At 41.3% G+C, this 19,718-nt stretch overlaps 1 protein-coding gene across 4 annotated transcripts; it reads right to left on the bottom strand.

The window, feature by feature from the left end:
• Positions 1-483: 483 nt before the first annotated feature.
• mafgb (MAF bZIP transcription factor Gb) lies at positions 484-19,329 on the bottom strand. 4 transcript variants are annotated; one of them, XM_087178184.1, is made up of 4 exons: positions 6,683-7,408; positions 6,614-6,620; positions 6,480-6,545; positions 484-6,394 (listed from the first exon to the last, which is right to left on the bottom strand). In XM_087178184.1, exons 1-4 carry the CDS (start codon positions 6,757-6,759, stop codon positions 5,915-5,917), a joined length of 630 nt encoding a protein of 209 aa, XP_087034310.1. In that variant the 5' UTR covers positions 6,760-7,408; the 3' UTR covers positions 484-5,914. The 4 variants fall into 4 exon arrangements, with proteins under 4 accessions (XP_087034310.1, XP_023277930.1, XP_023277928.1 ...); XM_023422162.2 differs by lacking the exons at positions 6,614-6,620; positions 6,683-7,408 and adding an exon at positions 18,325-19,329; XM_023422160.2 differs by lacking the exons at positions 6,614-6,620; positions 6,683-7,408 and adding an exon at positions 19,071-19,329.
• Positions 19,330-19,718: the final 389 nt, after the last annotated feature.

Below are 19,718 nucleotides of genomic sequence, written 5' to 3'. Positions count from 1 at the left end.
TTTCACCTGTGTCTGACAAATCAAAATGTCTGTATTGTGACATATTTATTATGCATATATAACAAATACATGTAATACATTTTAAACCATTATGTCCATTTAGTATTATATGGTCTTTTTTCTACTTTCTCTATTTTCTTTCTCTTTTTATATTCAACAGCAGCAGAGACTTCAGAGTGAAAAACGGTTTGTATTGCGTTTGTTAAAAGGCTGTTAGTGGTAACTTATTCATTCTTCTCATTTTCATGCATAGGAAATGAGGACACTTGTTCCACTGAACGTGACTAATTTAAATCTGTAAAAGTTATGATTTAGTGAACAGAATACATGTGCAACATCTACTGTTAGTGTGCAATATCTGTTGTCTACCTACATTTTCCCATATTTAACTCAGCACTATGTGAATAATAATAGTAAAAAACTAAAGATAACAAAAACTATTGTTTCCCATATTTCTTAATTACACAAGACACACAAAAGCTGTTCCATTTTAAAACATGTTTATTGGTCATATACAAAATAAAGTAAGCTGTTTATCAACAAACATACAGTATATACATCAATAAATTAAAAGATGCATCAGACCGATGATGAAACAGTTAATTTCATGATTACCAGTACCTTGTCATCATCACTTACATATCTACAAATTGCAAAAAAAGTACAATAATTTAGTTGAAGATAAATACTTACAAAGACTGTCACATTTTAAGTATTTTCCCATAGAAAGTACTGTCGTAGAATAATTTATTACACCCCATACAGAAATATTACAAAACACAGAATTTCCTATTACAAGGGCTTTTCTTCTATAGCTTTAAACTGACCGTTATATACTTTTAGAAACACAAAAAATATCCCAGCTCCCCAGAGCAACCTGGCCAAATGCTCACCAGCAGACACACGTGGTTTTTAATGGGAAAAAGTGTTGAATTAACCAGCCGGCACATGTACAGTAATGTCGATTAATGTCGACTAAACACATAAACGAAAAATGAAAATGAAATAAGAGAGGGAGGCTGTTACAAAAGGAAATAAAAAAGTTAATATAATGTGATACCTGAACTCTGAGTATGATTTTATGTTCAAGGTTAACAACAACTGATGAGGGCCGGGGCAGCAGAGAGTGAGAGAGAGCAGCAGAAGGGGGTGACAAAAAACAAACATTATTATTGATGAAAACAAAAAAAAAAAAAAAAAAAATGATCAAAGGAATCCTTGCTTCATTCACTCTCATCGATTGGCATCGGAGAAAGGTTAAAGGACTTTTAGAATCCGGTGGCGTGATTCACTAGACGGGAAAACAAGTGAATGGCTGCGAACCGATTGGCCCCGCAGCAAGATAAGGAGTTAATGATTTGCATCTTCCAGAAGAATCAGATGTTTTGAGGAAGGGCTTGCTGAGTTCAGACACTTTGAACGAAGGGATAGGATCAGTGGGGTGGGAAATGGGTAAGAGTTTTATCAGATGTGTCTCCACCGCTCCTCTCTGCCTCTGTAAAATATTAATAGATGCGGTTTAGGAGTGGTTGCTTGGGTTTGTGATGAAATGTCTTTTCACAAGGAGGGTATGACCTCTGTACAGGCAGCGGGAAAATAAGGTCAGCGTGCCTTACAAGCTCATAAACTCTGTTATGGAAAGCCACCAAGCTGCCCTGTCTGAAGATCACTAAAGGTCACTGCTGTCATCTGATCATGTCTGCTGAGTGAAAATTAGGATTAAAGTTCTGTAATATTTCACCTCATTTATTTAGAGACCCAACACACTGCTTCACATTGGAGAAATACTAAGACCCAAAGACATTTGAGTCTGGAAGACAAAAATAATGATATTGTTAAGTGTGAGTGGAGGCTTTGCATTTCAGCTACAGTATATTTTGCATCCCGTTTTCTTCTGAATTGGCGATGGATAAAAAATATTTGGTGATTTCATGTTTTCACAGTTAATTATTAAGTGACACTGGGAAAAAAGCAAGGTAAGCCACAACACATAAGCCAGATTTAACGGAGACAAATTGACGCTGGCATTTATAACCAAGTATAAAATGCTAAACACTCTGTATATAAGCTCTGTAACCTTGTCACATCACACTGTACCTGCGATTATAAAACAGACAACTTGACACGACGACTACGATAGCATCACTCCCCCTGTGTGGCAGGAGTTCTAATTTTGCCCTACACAGTTTTTGCATAATTAGAGATGTCTATTTAACAGCAGCCACCATGTTGACACACTTATGTTTACACAGTATGCATCCTTTTTAAACTAGAGAAGCATAAAAATACAAAGTAGGTGAAAACATATTGTCTGACAGTGGCACATACAGTACGTATAGTTTGACAAGTTCCAGGTTTCATATTTTGCTTCAAATTGACAAAGACCTAATCTCAGCACATTGTGCTTCTTCCTATTTTATACCACATGACCACACACACCACACAGGACTTGCTGGTAAAAAAAAAAAACAACTGAAAAACAACATTCAACAAGTAAATGTAAAGACAGACAGGAAGCAACAGAGTGACAGAGGAAAGAATACATGAAAACAAAAAAATCCAGTATAAAATCAAATAATAGCATTCTGCCCATAAAAACAGGGCAAATCTTTTCAAATTTAAAGAAATACATAAATAAAATGGGCATGATACCTATGTATGTTTGTATCTGAATACCATGGAGTATATTCCTGTGATAAGACATTTAAAAAAATGTATTGGACATTTTGATTTGACATTTATAGTTCTCTGGTTTCACGGTCGACTGAACATGCAAATGGTTATCAGTGTAAAGATTATGGAGAAATAATATTTAAAAATCTCAAACCCATTCCCTTCCTATGCCTTTGCTCATTGTTCACCTGTTTGAATCCTGTTCTATATTAATGTACTGTACAGATGAGGACACACCTTACTAATCTTAATAACTGCACAGCAGTAGGCTCGATAACCCCTTTTTCTTCACAGTGGAAAAGTAGCGGTCCAGGTAAAAGGCTGCTTGTATGTAATGTTTTTAACATTGTAAATTGCTTCTAGTTCAGTAAATGACTCAATTTAAATCTGGTTTTCCTTGGTTAAAAAACTGTTTGAGGCAATTGTACTTAATAATGGTAAACCTCACTCTTTGACAGACAACCCATTAATAGCAGAATAGATTTTCTTCACTTCATAAAACACCGAATACAATAACAAATGTTATTTCACTTCCCTGACACTTACAGAACAGTTCAAAAGCAAATAAAACTGGAACAACATTAAATATACAGAACTATATAAAATGTACACAGCAAAAACAAATTTATCACACACTACAAAAAATAACTTACTGAAGGAGTAGGGGTGATATACAGGCCCATTGTTGAGTTTCACATCTCTGTTGCCAGATGTCCTGAATACACATATTATGAAGCTTGTGAGGTTAACCATAACACTTCCTCATCTCATTGGTCATGTTACCTGCACTAATTATCTCTGAACACTGCAAGAACCAAAATACAGCCACAAAGGCCTGTTCAGAAACACAGTAAATGGCTCTGTCATAAAAGAACTTCCTAAAATTTACAAATAATTAGTGCAGATTACGAGCAGATTAACAAATGATCTAACACGTCTGCAGTGTTGGAGCTGAATAATGGGGCCAGGAGGACAAAGATTTTAGGATTAGAGAAAGAGTGCAGTCACCAACAGTGTTATCACCCGCTTCGGCCTGAAATCAAACAAGAATCAAAGTCATATCCATGAAATAGTGAACATTATAGTTACCTCGTCACATACCTACACAGCACACCACACGCTAGTTCACGGTTACACACACGTGCCTAGTCACTAGAGAAAAAACAAAGCTATTCAGTAGTTAAGCCACTTTTGGTACAATTGCAAAATAGAGAGATACTGTATATCAAACAGATTTCGCTATACCTTTTTTTTTTTTTTTTTTTTTTTTTTACAGGTCGTTACAAACAATGCAAAGATAATTGTCTTTATAAAACTCCAGACTCTACCATACATAGACAAAGATTCTTTGAGTATAGAACACCACATAAGACTACTATTATGGTAAAGCTCATGTGAGATGACAGCCCATTTGTGTGACGGGAAATTCAGAGCAATATCTTTGTTATCCTTGCTAGCTGACTGCACTGCCAGTGATCACATTTGCTCTTGCAAAGTGAGCTTTGTGGTTAAAAACAAGAGGAATGCAACATAAACCACTTTGTTTTGGAGCAAAAATGTTGCTGTTGGTGTAATAACTTAGATTTCCGATTCAGTCAAATTCATAAACATAAGAATCAAGTAAATAACATAAAACTGATTCATGGACTTTTGCTCATAACAGAATATTACCTTTCCAAAAAGCATATTCTGTGTTAAAAAACAAAAAAAAACAAGGGTAAATGGGGCGTGCTGTTTTGCAGACCCATTCATTTTTTTCTTTAAGCGGATGAACTGCCAAGTCACATAAATGGGTGTTATTAGTATTGTTATTAATCCTGATGGCTACTACACAGCTCATACAACAATGCACAGCGAGAGTTAATTGCTGTCACAATCCGATTCCTGATTGGTCAGTGTATCCCAATAAGCACAGGTATAAGCAAACACCTCCACTGAATCTCCACCGTCCTTCCACAATTCCTCATGTCCTCTTGACTTCTTCTTGATGCATAACATTAGGAGACCAAGGCACTTGCCCTTCCAAATTTCTCAAATATATACTTTTGAGAGGAACTCAAACAGACAGAAGACAACTGTATCTTAATTCAGCTCAAGTGTTCAAACGACCATTTCCCTGAAAATTCTCACCACCTGAGATAAGGTCACTGACTTTCAATAACTTTATCTCCTTTTTTCTATTGTATGTTGCATTTTTTTTTTTTTTTTTGGTAAATATCAATTGTCCTTTTCTCTCCTCTTTCTGTTAGATCCAGGAAGTACTGTATGTTATAATGGAAGCCAGTTGGAATTGAAAAAATGGAAGGACAGAGAAATAATAGATAAGGGAGAGCGAGAGAGAGTCGGACATAGAAAGTGAAGAGACTGTAGAAAAAAATACAGCTAACTAAATATAGCAATACCAAAACGAACACGCGCCACAGAATTTCACAGAATTCCTGATATATAACAATTCACACACAGAGAATACACTTTGGACCTCATGTGAATGACAACACAGTACAAAACAGTAGAAATACAGTTACCACCATTGTGTAATATATATTTTTCTATAGTACTTTTCTGAAAAAGTTCTTGGCTAGGTGGAGCAAGATGGGACTTCTCTGCAGCCACTGAAATCAGCAGGTCACGTGAAATCTTGTGTATTCTTTTGGAACTCAGGGACCATATGTAATCTATGTTTTAGAATATTTTTGGAGTTAATTTAATGTTGGACATCTTGGTTCAGTCAAATGACCACTTCAAATCTAGTGTGCAAATGTGTGAGGATTATTTTGGATTTGCAGATATCTAAATCAACCAGCAGTAAAACCTGACACTGAACATTTGACTGATTTAAATGGCAACTGAACAAAATTGGATGATTATTCCAAAGAGTTTGGGGCATTTATGTTTTTTAAAATTTTTTCCTTGGCCTGGAATAAACCAATTCTCAAATTCTCTGACTTATCCAGGCTTTCAGTGACCATAGGAACCCTGTCTATCTGTGCTGTGCTAAATGATCATGCGCTGACCAAGGGCTTGCATCTTTATAGTCTCAATAACTGTCCTCTGCTTCCATCCTTTCCTTCACCTGCACTGATCTGAGACAGGTGACAGGAACATGCTGAGACAAAGAGGTCGAGACCGCCCAGCTGTTTGGAGTCAGTGCAGGTGGAGGACAGGGGAGCAGTAGAGAAGAAGAATTACTCTGATTCAGCTGAACTCCATCCCGATACATCCTCATCTATCTTTCCCTCCCTCAAGACCGTGCATCTGTTTTTGACTTCACTATTGTAATCACACTCGTCGCTGTTGCCACTTTCCCTGGTATGAGTGGACCGATGACTGATGATGCCACCCCTCCTCCACCCCCTCCAGCCCTGACCCCGACCCCAACAGTGGGGCTCCGTGCCACAGTCCTGGCGAAGGTCTGTAACGCCTCGTACTTAGACCTCAGAGCGTCCAGCTCAACGCGCATCGAAGCATTCTCATTGGCCAGTTTGTCCACCTCCTGCTGCAGCTGGGCCTTCTGCTTTTCCAGCTCCTCCTTCTGGGTGACACGCTTCACCCGGCAGCTGGCAGCATAGCCCCGGTTCTTCAGGGTGCGCCGCCGCTGTTTCAGTTGCAGGATCTCTTCTTTGGAGAGCCCTCGGAGGTGCTGGTTCAGCTCCCGCACTGACATGGTCACCAGCTCCTCGTCTGTGAGGCTAGTGCCATTCTCCCCCGGCTCGCGCTTCACCTGGAGGAAATGGGAGGGGAGTGAGACAGAGACAAGGCAACATTTCAGACACTGACAATTCAGTTTTAAACGTGCACTCTCTTACCTTCAAGGCTTTATTTCCTTTGTTAGGCGTCGTCATGCCACAGGAGCCTTGCTCTTCTGAACAGACCTACAGAGACACAGGAGAGCACAGAACATAAGCAAAGAACATAACAGAGTAATTGCATTAAAAAAGACCCTCAATCTGTTTAAGAACAATCACAGCTCCTTGTAGTCAATAAAAACAGATTCATTACAGATCAATACCTGGACCAGTGGAGACATTCCAAATATAAATCTGCTGTTGGAGCACTGTTGTGTGAGCATGTTACAGTATTATGCATCAGTAGTTAGTATGTATCAGGGTGTGTGAGTGAAAGTGACTCACAAACTTTTCTCAGAATTTCCCTGACTTCCTGTTTCCTGGTGGTTACACTGACAGTGCCCACTACCTTTGTGTTGTTGAACTCTTATTGGTTGGCTTCAGGCCAATAGTAATGAAATGAGCGTGAAAGAAGAGGAAGTGGTAAAACCTGTGGGAAGAACTCCAGGGGAAAACCAACTGTTAGAGCCCTGACACAAACACACACACACCTTAGTAGAGACTGTAGCATAGAGACTGGAGTGAAGAAGAAAGACAGATAAAGATGCCTACACCCACTTTAGATAAAATAATTAATATTTAATAACGCAGCACAACAGATAATATGATGTATATGCATTTGCACCAACATGTTAACAAAGGACAAAAGGATGGAGACACAGCAGTGTGAATCAGAAGTCAACAAAGAGGGAGCGTGGAAGTGCAAAAGATGAGATCAGTCCTTAGAGCACACAGCTCCACAGATGAGCATCTCCACAAGCTCTCAATGAGATGCTTTGTGTGGTGCATTGGTCTGGCTCTCATCTCTCAGACCTGAGTGTGTGCGCGCGCGTGTGTGTGTGTGTGTTTGTGTGTGTGTTCGATAAAGGGCTGCTATTGTTGCTGCTGCTGAGCGATCATCATGAGACCAGTCATGATGACTCAGCAGATTCCTGATCTCCCCCCCCCCCCCCTCGCCACGCAAATTTCTGCCCTCCTCTGTCACTTTTTATCCCCCTCCCACCCTTCTTCTTTTTTTTTTTTCTGCAACCCTCTAAGTTCTTCCTGAAAAGTGAAGGTGTGCCCGGGTGGGTTGGGGTTAACATGATGAGGATGTGCTTGCATATGACTGGTGAAATGCATTTAAAAAAGATAAATAAATAATGCTGCTCTCCAGCCAAACTGCAACACCTGATACTGCTGAATCAGAAGTTTAGTTAAACCGACCTGCTGTTTAAAGACAGCCTGTTCTCTTACTTTATATATTTATACTTTCATATGGATTTTAAAAAAGTAAGAAGCAGATTTGGAATTAAATTATATTTCTGCAGTCATTCACAAGGTGAGTAATTTAGAAAAAAGCTCCTTGTTTAGGGAGGGGATGACATTGAAGTGACACAAGGTAATGTGTCTGTTCTTGTTCATTCTTATTCCTTACTGTCAAAAGGCACTGAGTGTGCCAGTGAGCCTCCCCCCACAATGCACCTCTGTCTGTCTCTGAGGGTGCGTGAGTGTTTGTATGTGTGCTGCCACAAATCCTACAGTTATAAATAGCCGTAGATCAAAGAAAACGTACTGACAAGCACATACGAGTAATCGTGCATGCACACAAAACACATCAAATGCACAACAACTTAAAAATTCTGTTAAAAATTCAGTGAAATGATGAAGAATATGGGAAAAGAGCAAGGCTACAGTTTGACTCATATATGAGGTTTGCTATCATAGAGCAATGGCGCTGCTTAATTCGGAGCATTTAGCTTCAGTACTTGAAGCACTGCTTATTAGGTTTGGGTCAGTCAATTATCAACACTTTCATTTAACCGTGTCTGTAAAGAGCTTCTTCTAAGTGTCTTCCATCCGTGTGTACCACTGCACTCTCATTTTGTTGGGATGCAGCCTTCCACAGCTGGAGGTGCATCATCGCACAATAGATGGATCAAAGACACGAAGAGTGAGGGTGGGTGTTGGGGGTGGGGGTAGAGAAGAGAGGGGGGACAGTGAAAACAGAGGGGGCAAAAGGAGGTTGTTTTCCTGCCAGGCACTGGTTTATTTCCCAAGTGCCCAAACCCCAACCCCCATCTGCATACAAACAAAAAAAGCATGCCGGCAAGCACATACACACACACATTCCCCTGCTGCCATGCCAGTGGGGCACGATAAAACACACACGCAAAACGGTCGACAGCAAACACACAAATGTGCAAATGTAGTTATGTTTAAAGTGCTAAACAATGCATGATACATGCAGAAATCTACTGCATGCATGGTTCAGAGGTTTGATTCCATATTTGAAAACATAATTACATTTTTAGGGAATTTTTAGTTGTCTTAGATTAAAGCAACCAGCAAAAAGCATTGTTGCAGGTGCACAAAAGGTATCTATATCTGTGCTGGTACGGCTCCTTTGTAGTCATTTATGGTACCTGCAAATGTATCACTGTCTGCAGTTTGTAATTTTGTTAAATAAAGATAAAAACATGTGGCATATTTGGCTATAAACAAAGTAAACAGTAACTAGATCTGGTTTAACTGGGAGTTAAATCCATCTAAGTCATACTGACCATTTATAAAAAAGATGGTATCAGTGGTATGTCTACAACAACTGTTTATTGTCATCATCAACTAATCTGCCAGGATGTCTGGGTGGCAAATGGTTAAGACACATTACTGCAACATCCCCACTCCAGTTCTGGACATTTGGTGCATGTTATGACCTTGTCTCTCTCCCCTTGTTTCTTGTCTGTCTCTATATTAATACACTATACCACTTGTCCAATAAACACAAAAAGGCCCAAAGAATTATTTTTTAAAAACTACCATTTAAAGATTTGGCCTACAAATTGTCTGAAAATTGTGAAAAATGCCCATCAGTTTGCCAGAGCCCAAGGTAACATCTAAAACCCAAAGACATTAAGTGTGGCACACTTTTAAACAACTATTAAAGATGACTGAGAAAATTAACTGATAAACATATTATCAAAATTGTTGAGTGAAAGGTATCATGTGGAGTTTCTGACCACGACTACTGCTAACTAGCCATTGTTTTATGCTTGGGTCCCTGTTTTGTTTGTCTCATGCATGAGCATGAGGACAAACATGCGTGTGGGCAAAGCGATATAGTCACATTATTCTGCTGATGGACAGTTGGTGAAGGTAACGCAGCATGAAATTCAGCAATGGATCAGCAAAGGCAGAGAGGAAGAAAAAGACTGCACACTCGTAAACATGGATATAAACAACACTAGATTCGAAATGTTCCAAAATATTGGCACTGCATAGTTTTTATGAGGAATTATATTTAACACTAAAACTCTACAGGGCACCTTTAATGTTCGCCTAACAAACTAATCAGTTCATTGTTTCAGCTCTAGTGGTAGTAGTGGTGGTAGTTGTATACACTCTACACACATGTAGAGGAGGGCTGTATATTAAGTTTGGGTCCTATTTCATCAAGGTTAGATGAAAAAAAAACTTGACTTACACCACAGTGTAAAACTGCAATAAACTAGTTTGTATGTGTGTGTGTTCTGTGAGAGCTCAGACCATGTGTAAGTCACCCAGGTTAAGGATCATCTGCTGAGCAAAGGCATCGCCATTCATCTTGGGCATACACACCCAGACACACACACACACACACACACACACACACACACACACACACACACACACACACACACCAGCACACAAGTGCCAGAGGTGTCCTTCCCATAATGCTTGCGGGGTGGTCGCTGCGGTGTGGTCAATGCCACAGCCACTGTTGCTACAACAGACAGCTTTTTTGCTGTGGCAGGCTGTATTTTTATGGAGCAACCAAAAGAACGCTGACGACTCAAGAGCAGAGCTGCTTACGGTTACAGTGGAGAAACAACACACACACGTACACACACACACACATACACAAACACAAACACAGAGAGGACCGGACATGGGGATGGAAGAAGAGGTGATAAGCAGTGGAGATGAGTAAAATATGGCTGGAAGAGAAGAAAAGAGAAGAAAAGAGGGTGAGGAGTTGGTAAGATAGCAAGGTGAAGAACAACTAGGTAAGAAAGGTGGAGGGGGGGGGTGAAGGAGGACTGAAAGAATGCTGACGTCTCCAGAGCTGATTAGCGTTACAGCGGAGACATCACACCCACAGCCGAGAAAAATGCTGAGTATGGAGGGAGGATGGGGTGGGGAGTGCAAATGACAAGGGAGGAAGAAGAGAAGAAAAAGAGAGGCAAGTGAGTACGGGGAAGGAGCAGGAGGAGGAGGAGGAGGAGAGGTGGGGATGGAGGGAGGAACACCGATGAGGAGGAACAGGACGAGGGGGGGGGGCAGAGACTGAGGAGGAGGAGGGGGTGGGAAAGTGTTTGAGTGAAAATGCATCCTCAACACATTTGTAAGAGCTTAGCTGTTGGGTGGAGGGGGGACCAAGGAGGGAGGAATGGATGGAGGGGGATTGGGGCTGAAAAAAAAACAAAAAAAACCCTGAACTCAGCAACGACCACGACTAAAACCTCCAATTAGAAAAGTTCTGAAGCTGATCCAGTGCAATGAAACTACTGCTGACCATCTCTCTCTCTCTCTCTGCCCCACAACCTTCTGCTCTCTATCTCACACACACACACACACACACACACACACACACACACACACACACACACACACACACACACACGAGAAAAGCTTCACATCCTGTCTTTTTGACAAATCAAGTGCTGGAGAAGGGATGAAAACAAGAGTAATAGTGAGGCAGAAGGTGAACTCAGCGATGATGGGACTTATAGAGATAGATTAAGAGCACAAGAAACAACACAAGACATGTAGCAGGACTCCTTTCTCTTCATTCAGTGCAGACAAACAGGATGACGACCTGTGTGTGTGTGTGTGTGTGTGGCCTCAGACAGAGCTCTAATTAATCCTGTTTGAGAGAACCTTTTGCTCTGGCCACTACCGCCACACAGAGAGGAATTTCTTAGAAAGAGACTTCCTACTTAAAAGCGGGTGACATGCTGCACAGACATCCACACACACACACACACACACACACACACACACACACACACACACACACAGTAAAATAAGTAGCCAGATTAGGCGCTTCAAAAACGACCTGGGGGCTGGTGTGTGTGGGTGTACGCAAGCATAAACAAGCCAGCATACAGAGGATGATCAAGAATAGATTGTAAGAGTCACAAGTCATTTGTGATGCAGTGGCAAGTCTGTCTTTATTGAATAATCCTACCATAACAACTGCCTTAACTGCGCCTCCTCCCTCAGGCAACTCTCTGAGCAATAATGAAGAACACAAAGGATGGCAGCAGAGAGAGGCAGCGGAGACACACGTTAGGACAGAGCGGACATGATGGAAAGGCACAAAGAGAGCGAAATGTAAGGAGTGTGAATCAAAACCTCAGAGAGTGCCACAAAACTCAGCTCCTGGCTGCTGTCCACCTTGCCTTTGTTTTAAAAAAAAAAAAAAAAAAGGAGCAGTGCCTGAACTCATTGATCTACTGTGGGCCCAGGGTGGTGAGGGAGTTGGTAAATAATTAACAATGAGCACTGTGTGGAGGCTAATTGAGAATTAGGAATCAGATCAGCGATAATGGCAACCTGTGTATGAAGAGAGGGGGAGCAGGCTCACAGCAGAGATACAGGACCATGGAGAGAGGGTGAGAAACTGAAGAGTGAGGGGGAGAGAAAACACCAGTTTGAGCACATGTGTGCGCGCGTGTGTGTGTGTGTGTGTACGTGTGCGTTTGGAGAAAGAGCAGGAAGCTATTAACTGGGAGGTATGCAGAGCGTGAAATAAGCATGATAACACAGACAGAAAGCAGAGCAGAGGAGACGAATAAAACACAGGGAAAAGTGAAGGAGAAGACGAGTCTGGCGCCTCATATACATATTATAATATATGGAGAGGGAAGAGCGATCACTTTCACACTTTTCTGAGAGTTCAAAAAGGGTATTGTGTGTGTGTGTGTGTGTGTGTGTGTGTGTGTGTGTGAGTGTGTGTGCACGCTGGTTAAGTGTGCGCGAGACAGTGTTTGTGCAAGTGTGTTATTAAAGGCGAGAAAAAGTCCTGGCGTCGACACGTTTTTCCCATTCCAGGTAGTAAGTCGGAGTGTGATGACAAATTTCCCAACACAAGCAAAAAAACTGCACTGTCAGGCAATTGAGCTCTGGCTCCCTTTTTTTTTTTTTTTCATAGTTCTTTTTTTTCTTTTGAAGAGGAGGGGAAACATGTACCGTAGGTTAAGTTGGTTCTCTCTTTGTGTGTATGTGTGTGCGTGTGAATAACAAACAGAGGGCTGTGAGGGAGACAGGAATAAGTTAAACAACATGTTAAGTTTATTTCCCACAGACGCAGCACATCCCTGGTCAGCCGTACTAACCTGAGACAAAGAGAAAGTTTCAGTGCAACAGCAAGGTAAGCATCGTGCGACTGTGGGGTTGCATTTATCATTATCAGTCATATTAATGAGGACGTGTCATCAGAGGCTTCTTAATATATAACAACAGGAAGGAACGCACACGGGGTGATGTGTTTGGTTTGCAGCTCATAGAGGTGCAATGGAGAGCAGTGGCATTTTGCACTGGGACATTCGTGAAGGCCCTTTTAAGGTTTCCCGTTTGGTGTCACTCATTTAAGATGGTATGATACATACACTAATACACAAAGTATGTGGGCATGTGCATGTGTGCACTGTTCACTTTCCTTCATACAGGCAGTTAAGTTTTTCTTTCCACGTCATGCTTTCTACACCCTTTTAAATGACATGTTCATGTGGAAATTTTCATATAAGTTGTGTCTCAAAAAAACAGACGACCAAAGACATGCTACAAACCTAAAGTTTATCCTTATAAAAGAGCATTTTCCAAGGTGTTCTCTAAAGTTGAAAAACATGAATGTTTTGTATGTGAACAACGCGCTTCTTTGCACATCATGCAAATGTATTTCTGTTTTATCCTATTAATAATATATTGTGCATTTTCCAGTGCAAAAGAAGCACAATGGAAATCAAAATGAAAAATTTTGTATCACTCAGATGGCATATTGAACACAATGTCAATTAATCGTTTAAGTAATATTTAAAGCAAAAAGGCCGAACAATTCACTGATTCCAGCTTCTAAAGTGTGAATACTTTCAGGTTTTCTTTTTTGTCTCTGATGGTAAATTGGATCTCTTTGGGTTTTGGACTGTTGCTCAGACAAAACAAGACATTTGAAGATGTTAACTTAGACTCTGAGAGACTGTGAGAGATATTTTTTTAGTGCTTTCTGACATTTTACCAAAACAATGTAACGATTCAATCAAAAAATGAGTTTGCAGATTATTCAAGAGTGAAAATAATTGTTAGGTGCAGCCTTTGTGTACAAAGACAATGTGAATGAAAATGCTGCTTTTAGATGTTAATACGAGGATAAAAAAGGGCAACATGCAGTGCTACACAACACAATCTAATCAGGTGTCATAATTAAAAATGGTTATTAAGTTAAACCTGACCGCACATGCTAATATCCCATCACATCAGTTCAGAGCACCTCTGATGTGTTTTCCAAACTAGATTTTAATGTGAACAGAGAAACTGAAACTCTGTGGAAAACTGTCATTGCACGGAAATAATTTTATGCCACAGGTGAAGGCAAAGAGCTTGCGCTACATTTGAGGCCCACTCATATCTTTGTTCTCCCTCTTTACTCATTGGCATTGATCCACACTTTGTGTGTGTGTGTGTGTTTTTTTAAAGGTTCAGAAACTCATACCACAATCCTGGGATCGTCACACTGCAGTTAAAAAATGCGGCAAGTTGGCGCATAAAATGATGCAACTGGTAGACAACCGCTGGTACGGATGTTCCTGTTACCAGGGCCTTGCATCTCCACAGCTAAACGCCATTCTCAATATCTCAACCCTGCATGCAAAACAAAATCCTTGCTAGGGTATATGTGTGTATGTGAAGTATGTGTGTGTCTGTTGGTGTGTGTGTGGCACTAAGTAGTCTCCTTTAATTGGAGCCTTCTCAGAAAGCTTCACAATAAACCCACTGGTCCTCCGAGGGAAAACATGAGAATTTGACTCAAAGAGTGATTATTGATACAGAGGATCTGCTTAGTGTTTGAACACCACAACCGTTACAGGACAGAAGGTTAGATCAGTAATGTGAGGCACTTAGACTGAACTTAAACTTGTTTTCCATTTCCTAATCCTTTTGACTTCTTGTGCATGTTGCAATGGGTTTTATCTTGATTTCATACATTTTCCGGTTCTCAGGGAGGTTATGTAAATAAGGAGTCAAGACACTTGTAGAGGGATGGTATGTTGAACACATGAACACACACACACACACACACGCGCGCGCGCGCACACACACACACACACACACACACACACACACACACACACACACACACACACACACACACACACACACACACACAAGGACAAGCAGCACACTCACACAGAAGCAGAAAAAACAGTGGAGCACAGCAATGATTATGCACCAGATCTGCTTACACCATATTTCATCATTACTGTGGAGAAAAAACACTCAACTATTGATCTGCCCCACTGCTTCCTTTTCTCTCTGCCTCTCTCTCTCTCTCACCCACTCTCTAATTCCATCTTTTATTCCTGCGTTTACTTCCCTCTTTTTACTTCTCTCTCACTCTCAGAAATTTGCAAGCATAACAAGACTTCTTCTGAAATGGATCCCAGTAGTAAAGAAGATCATAAATACACAGATGCCACTTACAAATGATCTCCCAAACATTAACTCTCTTACACATACACATACACACAGACACACACAGGACATGGACACAATATTGTGAACACCTGTGCAATCCAATGCAATCCAGTACTATAGCCCTGCAATAAACGCTGCCTTTGTGAAGCTTCTTATTTAATGTAATCCAGGAGCTGAAAATGTTTTTTGGAACAACACAACAACATATTACAATATAATGGTGCACAACACCAAAATATGATTAACTATTAACCACCACCTCAGGATTATAGACTTGAATAAACACCTCATTGACACTTAAGGCCGGGTATTGAACCTTAAAGTTTTGTTACCGACCATAATGTTAGGGTTGCAGTGAACACTTGTTCACTTTCTTAGTGTTGTTTATTTCTTAATTAGATATTTCCTGGGTTAGATTATAATTTTTCTAATATTAGATTGTGATTGTTAGATTTGTGCACAGCTCCTCCGCTTTAAGTCAAAATCAACACTGAACACTTTGAGAACAAAAGTTTTTAAAACAATAGTAATCGATAACATGAACAGTGATTCATTTCATTAGTGATAAATCTGACAATTACTTTATGTAAAATATCAAAAAATTGTGAAAAATGTCCTTTACTACTTCCTAAAGCCCTAGCTGACATATTCAAGCAGCTGGTGTCATCTGACCAATGGTCTAAAGCAGAAACATATTTTGTATAATATCACTAAGGACAAGCAAATATGCACATTTAAGAAGATGGAACCAGTAATTTTTGGGCATGTTTGTGTTTAAAAACTTAAGCAACTGTTCATTGATGAGAACTGTGGCTGATTGATTATCTAATCAATTAATCAACTTATAACTAACAACTATCAACGTAAATACGTCTCTTTGCTCTGGACTGAACACCTGTCTTAGCTCAATAGCTCCTGTCCCATCACTCCTTCCACACACAGCCAGAGGAAGTTTTACACAGTGTTTCATCAACTTGACCCCTGCACATGGAATCAGGAAATCAAACAAGTTTATATGAGTGCACACACACACACACACACACACACACACACACACACACACACACACACACACACACACACACACACCCTACAGCAACTAGATCTTAGCATCTTATAGGTGTTTTATATCTCCTACTCTCTTTGCACACTTTCTCACATGCACACACACACACACACACACACACACACACGACAAGGCAAAGAAACTAGCTGTGGTAAGTAACAAGTGAAAACGCCATCTGTCAAGCGGGAGCGCATTTGCTTCGCCTCAGCATTTTCAGGGGAATGCCTTGAAGACAAAAAGGTCCTTGTTCTCAATCTCTCCGCAAATCCCATCTCTCATTCTTCCTCCCTCTTCCTTCATCCCCCTTGCTCTGCGCGCATTGCCGCTCCGCCACCATCAGCAAAGTTGCACACATAAGCATTGGTCAGCGTTCAATTACCATGAACACCAGGGAAGTGGGGAAAGTACTTGACAGAGAAATGCACTTCAAGCACTGATTAAATACTGATACCAAGTATAAAAAGCTTAGCCCCTAGGTTGTGTGTGTGCATACACGCAATGAGAAAAGGAAATGGGAAAAATGTGTATGTGTGTGTGTGTGTGTGTGTGTGTGTAATAGAGAGAGAGAGAGAGAGAGAAAGACAGTAAGGGGGGTTGGGGGTGCTCTTCTCTCCAATACTGATACAACTGTTTCATCATTATGACCCTCTATTACAGTACTTGCCAACTTGCTTACTACATACTTTTGATACACTCCGCAGAGTGCTGACTCTAACTAAAGCTGCTGATATCAAGTCATTAGGGGGTGAAGTTTCTGTTTTTCTTGTGCCCACAGAGCTTCCCTATTACTCTTCTGTGTTTAAGAGTTGCAATGCTCATAGGTTGGTACCAGGCAGCTGATAATGGCCCATCTACTAGAGATCAATCAGAGGATATTCTGTTGCAAGGCATTATAGTTCATTGAGGTGCTTTCTTTTTTTAGCACAAGCCTGTGTGGGTTCATGAGCAGTCAATGTCCAACATTAACTGCCACGAGAATGTGTCCTTCCCTCCAGCCTTCATCTGTTTTTGACCACATTTGCTAAATTATATTCACACACAAGGCTAACTTATGATTTGTAGACTTGATAAATAAAAGTGAGCGAGGTCCCTGCACAACATCAAGGGTAGCAGGTGTCATTGGTTGTTTGCTTGTGACTGTGAGATTGTTTTGTCCCAGTTATACCTCAAAAGTAAAAACTGGTTAAGCAACTAAATAATTTAGTGCATGTTACTTATCATGCCTGTGTGCACATTGTTCCCATATGCTTTAAATCCACTGACTGAAGATGTATTAAAAGGGGCTGAATAAACCAAACCTCACTGAAAAAAATGAACATACTTAACATTTGTCACATTTTAAACACTCATTCCTCAGCCCACATGAGCTCTAATTATCCAAGAAACACGTCAACATCCACTACACGACTAGGCCTATTTGTTTCAGAGCCAAGCCCCCAATATAAACCGAGCTCTTCCTTCCCTCGCGCCAGACCTTTGTCCGCCCGCCTGCCGCCGGTGCCATGTTGCCATGGCTCCCTCATGCCTCCGCTCGCGCAAACGTTGAGAAATAACAACGTTGTGATGAATCAGCATCTCTGTCGCGAGTGCAGCCGGTGTACAACCAGGCACGCCAGGAAATAGACCGAATCTCTCCGTTTAAACCGACAGCACAACTCCTTTAGACGTAAAAATGTATCACCTAATGTCAGTAGATACACATGAACTGAAGGCCTGTCGGAAGAACAGCGTCTGACACAAAGCAAATGTCAAAACAGCCGCTCCAGCAGAGTCACCGCTGCCCTCTCACTAACAGCCAGGACATATTCAGTAGCTAACCGCCGGACGTTTGACAGTTACAACACAATGACAGCCGGGGCTGTTTGTTGTGGTCGCTGCCCTTTTTTCATCACATTTTACTTATGTCACACGGCCAACTAAGCCAGCAGCGAGTAGACGAAAGGTTACCGCTAGAGTCAGTAAACCCGCCCGCAAAAACAGATAAAATCCCAGCATACCTAACAAACAGCTGACTGGCCATCTTACCTGTGCAGCAGCAACAGACAAAGAGTCAGTTTGTGAAGCGACAGCGGGTCGCTTCAGTTTGTGTCCACCGCTGCCGCTTCAGCACCCCGAAGAGAGGACAGTCGGAGAAGCTAACGTTGAGGTTATGTGTTGTTTTCGAAGGTTTCCGCTGTCCTAAGTTGTTACTCTACGTTCAAATGTATCCCATATATCCTCTTTCTTTCACCTTTCTAAATATTTAGTCATTTAGTAGGCAGAAAACAAGGGAATCCCCGGGCGTACCAGCGGCACAGAAAGAGGACTTGCTCTCGAACTCCCCGCACGGTCTTCTAATTCCGACACATGGCTTCTTTTTAAGCTTGACAACCGTACGTAACGTACACCCCCTTTGTCTGTGTTGTTATGAAATCGCCGGATGAACGGTCGGCGTGGCGGTCGAGCGACCGACCCGGTCTCGGTAGAGCATGTACGGAGCTGGATGACGACCGGTTCGTGATGATTCAGCACTACCAGACTACTGCCCTTTAAACGGCAGCGGCGCTGCTGTGAGTTCGGCTGAACAGGACAGCGCAGCGGCGGCGGCGGCAGCGGCAGCAGCGGCGGCGGCGGCAGCGCACCGGGACAAGCGGTAACATAAGTGCGAGCGCACTTGGCGGCGATAACGGCATGGCAGCGGTGGTGGCCGTGCACACTCAGCAAAACAGCACGTCTATATTCAGCAGTTTTTGAATGGAAATTCAGTTTTGATTTAGTCAAAGCTGACTCACCAGAAGTCAAACCGGCGCGCCTTTCACCCACCGCACCTTCGAAGGTTGGGGTTCGCCGATGGTTGGTCGACCCGGTGTGGAGGAGAGGCAGTTGGAGAAATGTTTTTTTCCGCTCACGCCTTCTCGCAGGTCTCTAGATATATCCACTCCTTTATGGTCGGAGGCGCCAGACGTCAAATGATGTTTGGATCACATGGTTTCATTCATGAAGGATCTACGCAACCCGCATTTAAAGAGACATGAGACACTACTACTGTGTGATGGACTGTTCTCACAACAGTCAGTGTGGAAAGTGTGACAAGGCAGCCCCACCTCTGTGCAAGTGTCTAAACTTAGAGCGAACATTTGAAGCACTGATTGCCTCCAACAATTGTACGGAGAGTGAAGAAATGAAATTAAAAGAAGTAAATAAAAGTATAAATAAAAAGTAAAACGTGATTCTGTCAGTTTAAGAGGATACTATCAGCATTTGGAAATGTCAAAATTTTGTTTTTGGTTAAATATAACACCAACGTTTATATGCATTTTTCCCCATTTTAAGTTTTTTTGTTATGGAATTGCACCAACCTATTAAATTGGACTGATGTTATATGAAAGTGGAAAAACAGACATCAAAAAGACAGAAAAGGCATACTTTCTTAAACAGGT

The sequence above is a fragment of the Seriola lalandi genome, unplaced genomic scaffold (assembly GCF_002814215.2).
Source record: "Seriola lalandi dorsalis isolate HSWRI2012SDOR001 ecotype SW California unplaced genomic scaffold, Sedor1 jcf7180002054678, whole genome shotgun sequence".
Classification (NCBI taxonomy): Eukaryota; Metazoa; Chordata; class Actinopteri; order Carangiformes; family Carangidae; genus Seriola; species Seriola lalandi.
Note: the sequence above shows the minus strand (reverse complement) of the source record. Positions and strands in the feature narration are given on the sequence as shown.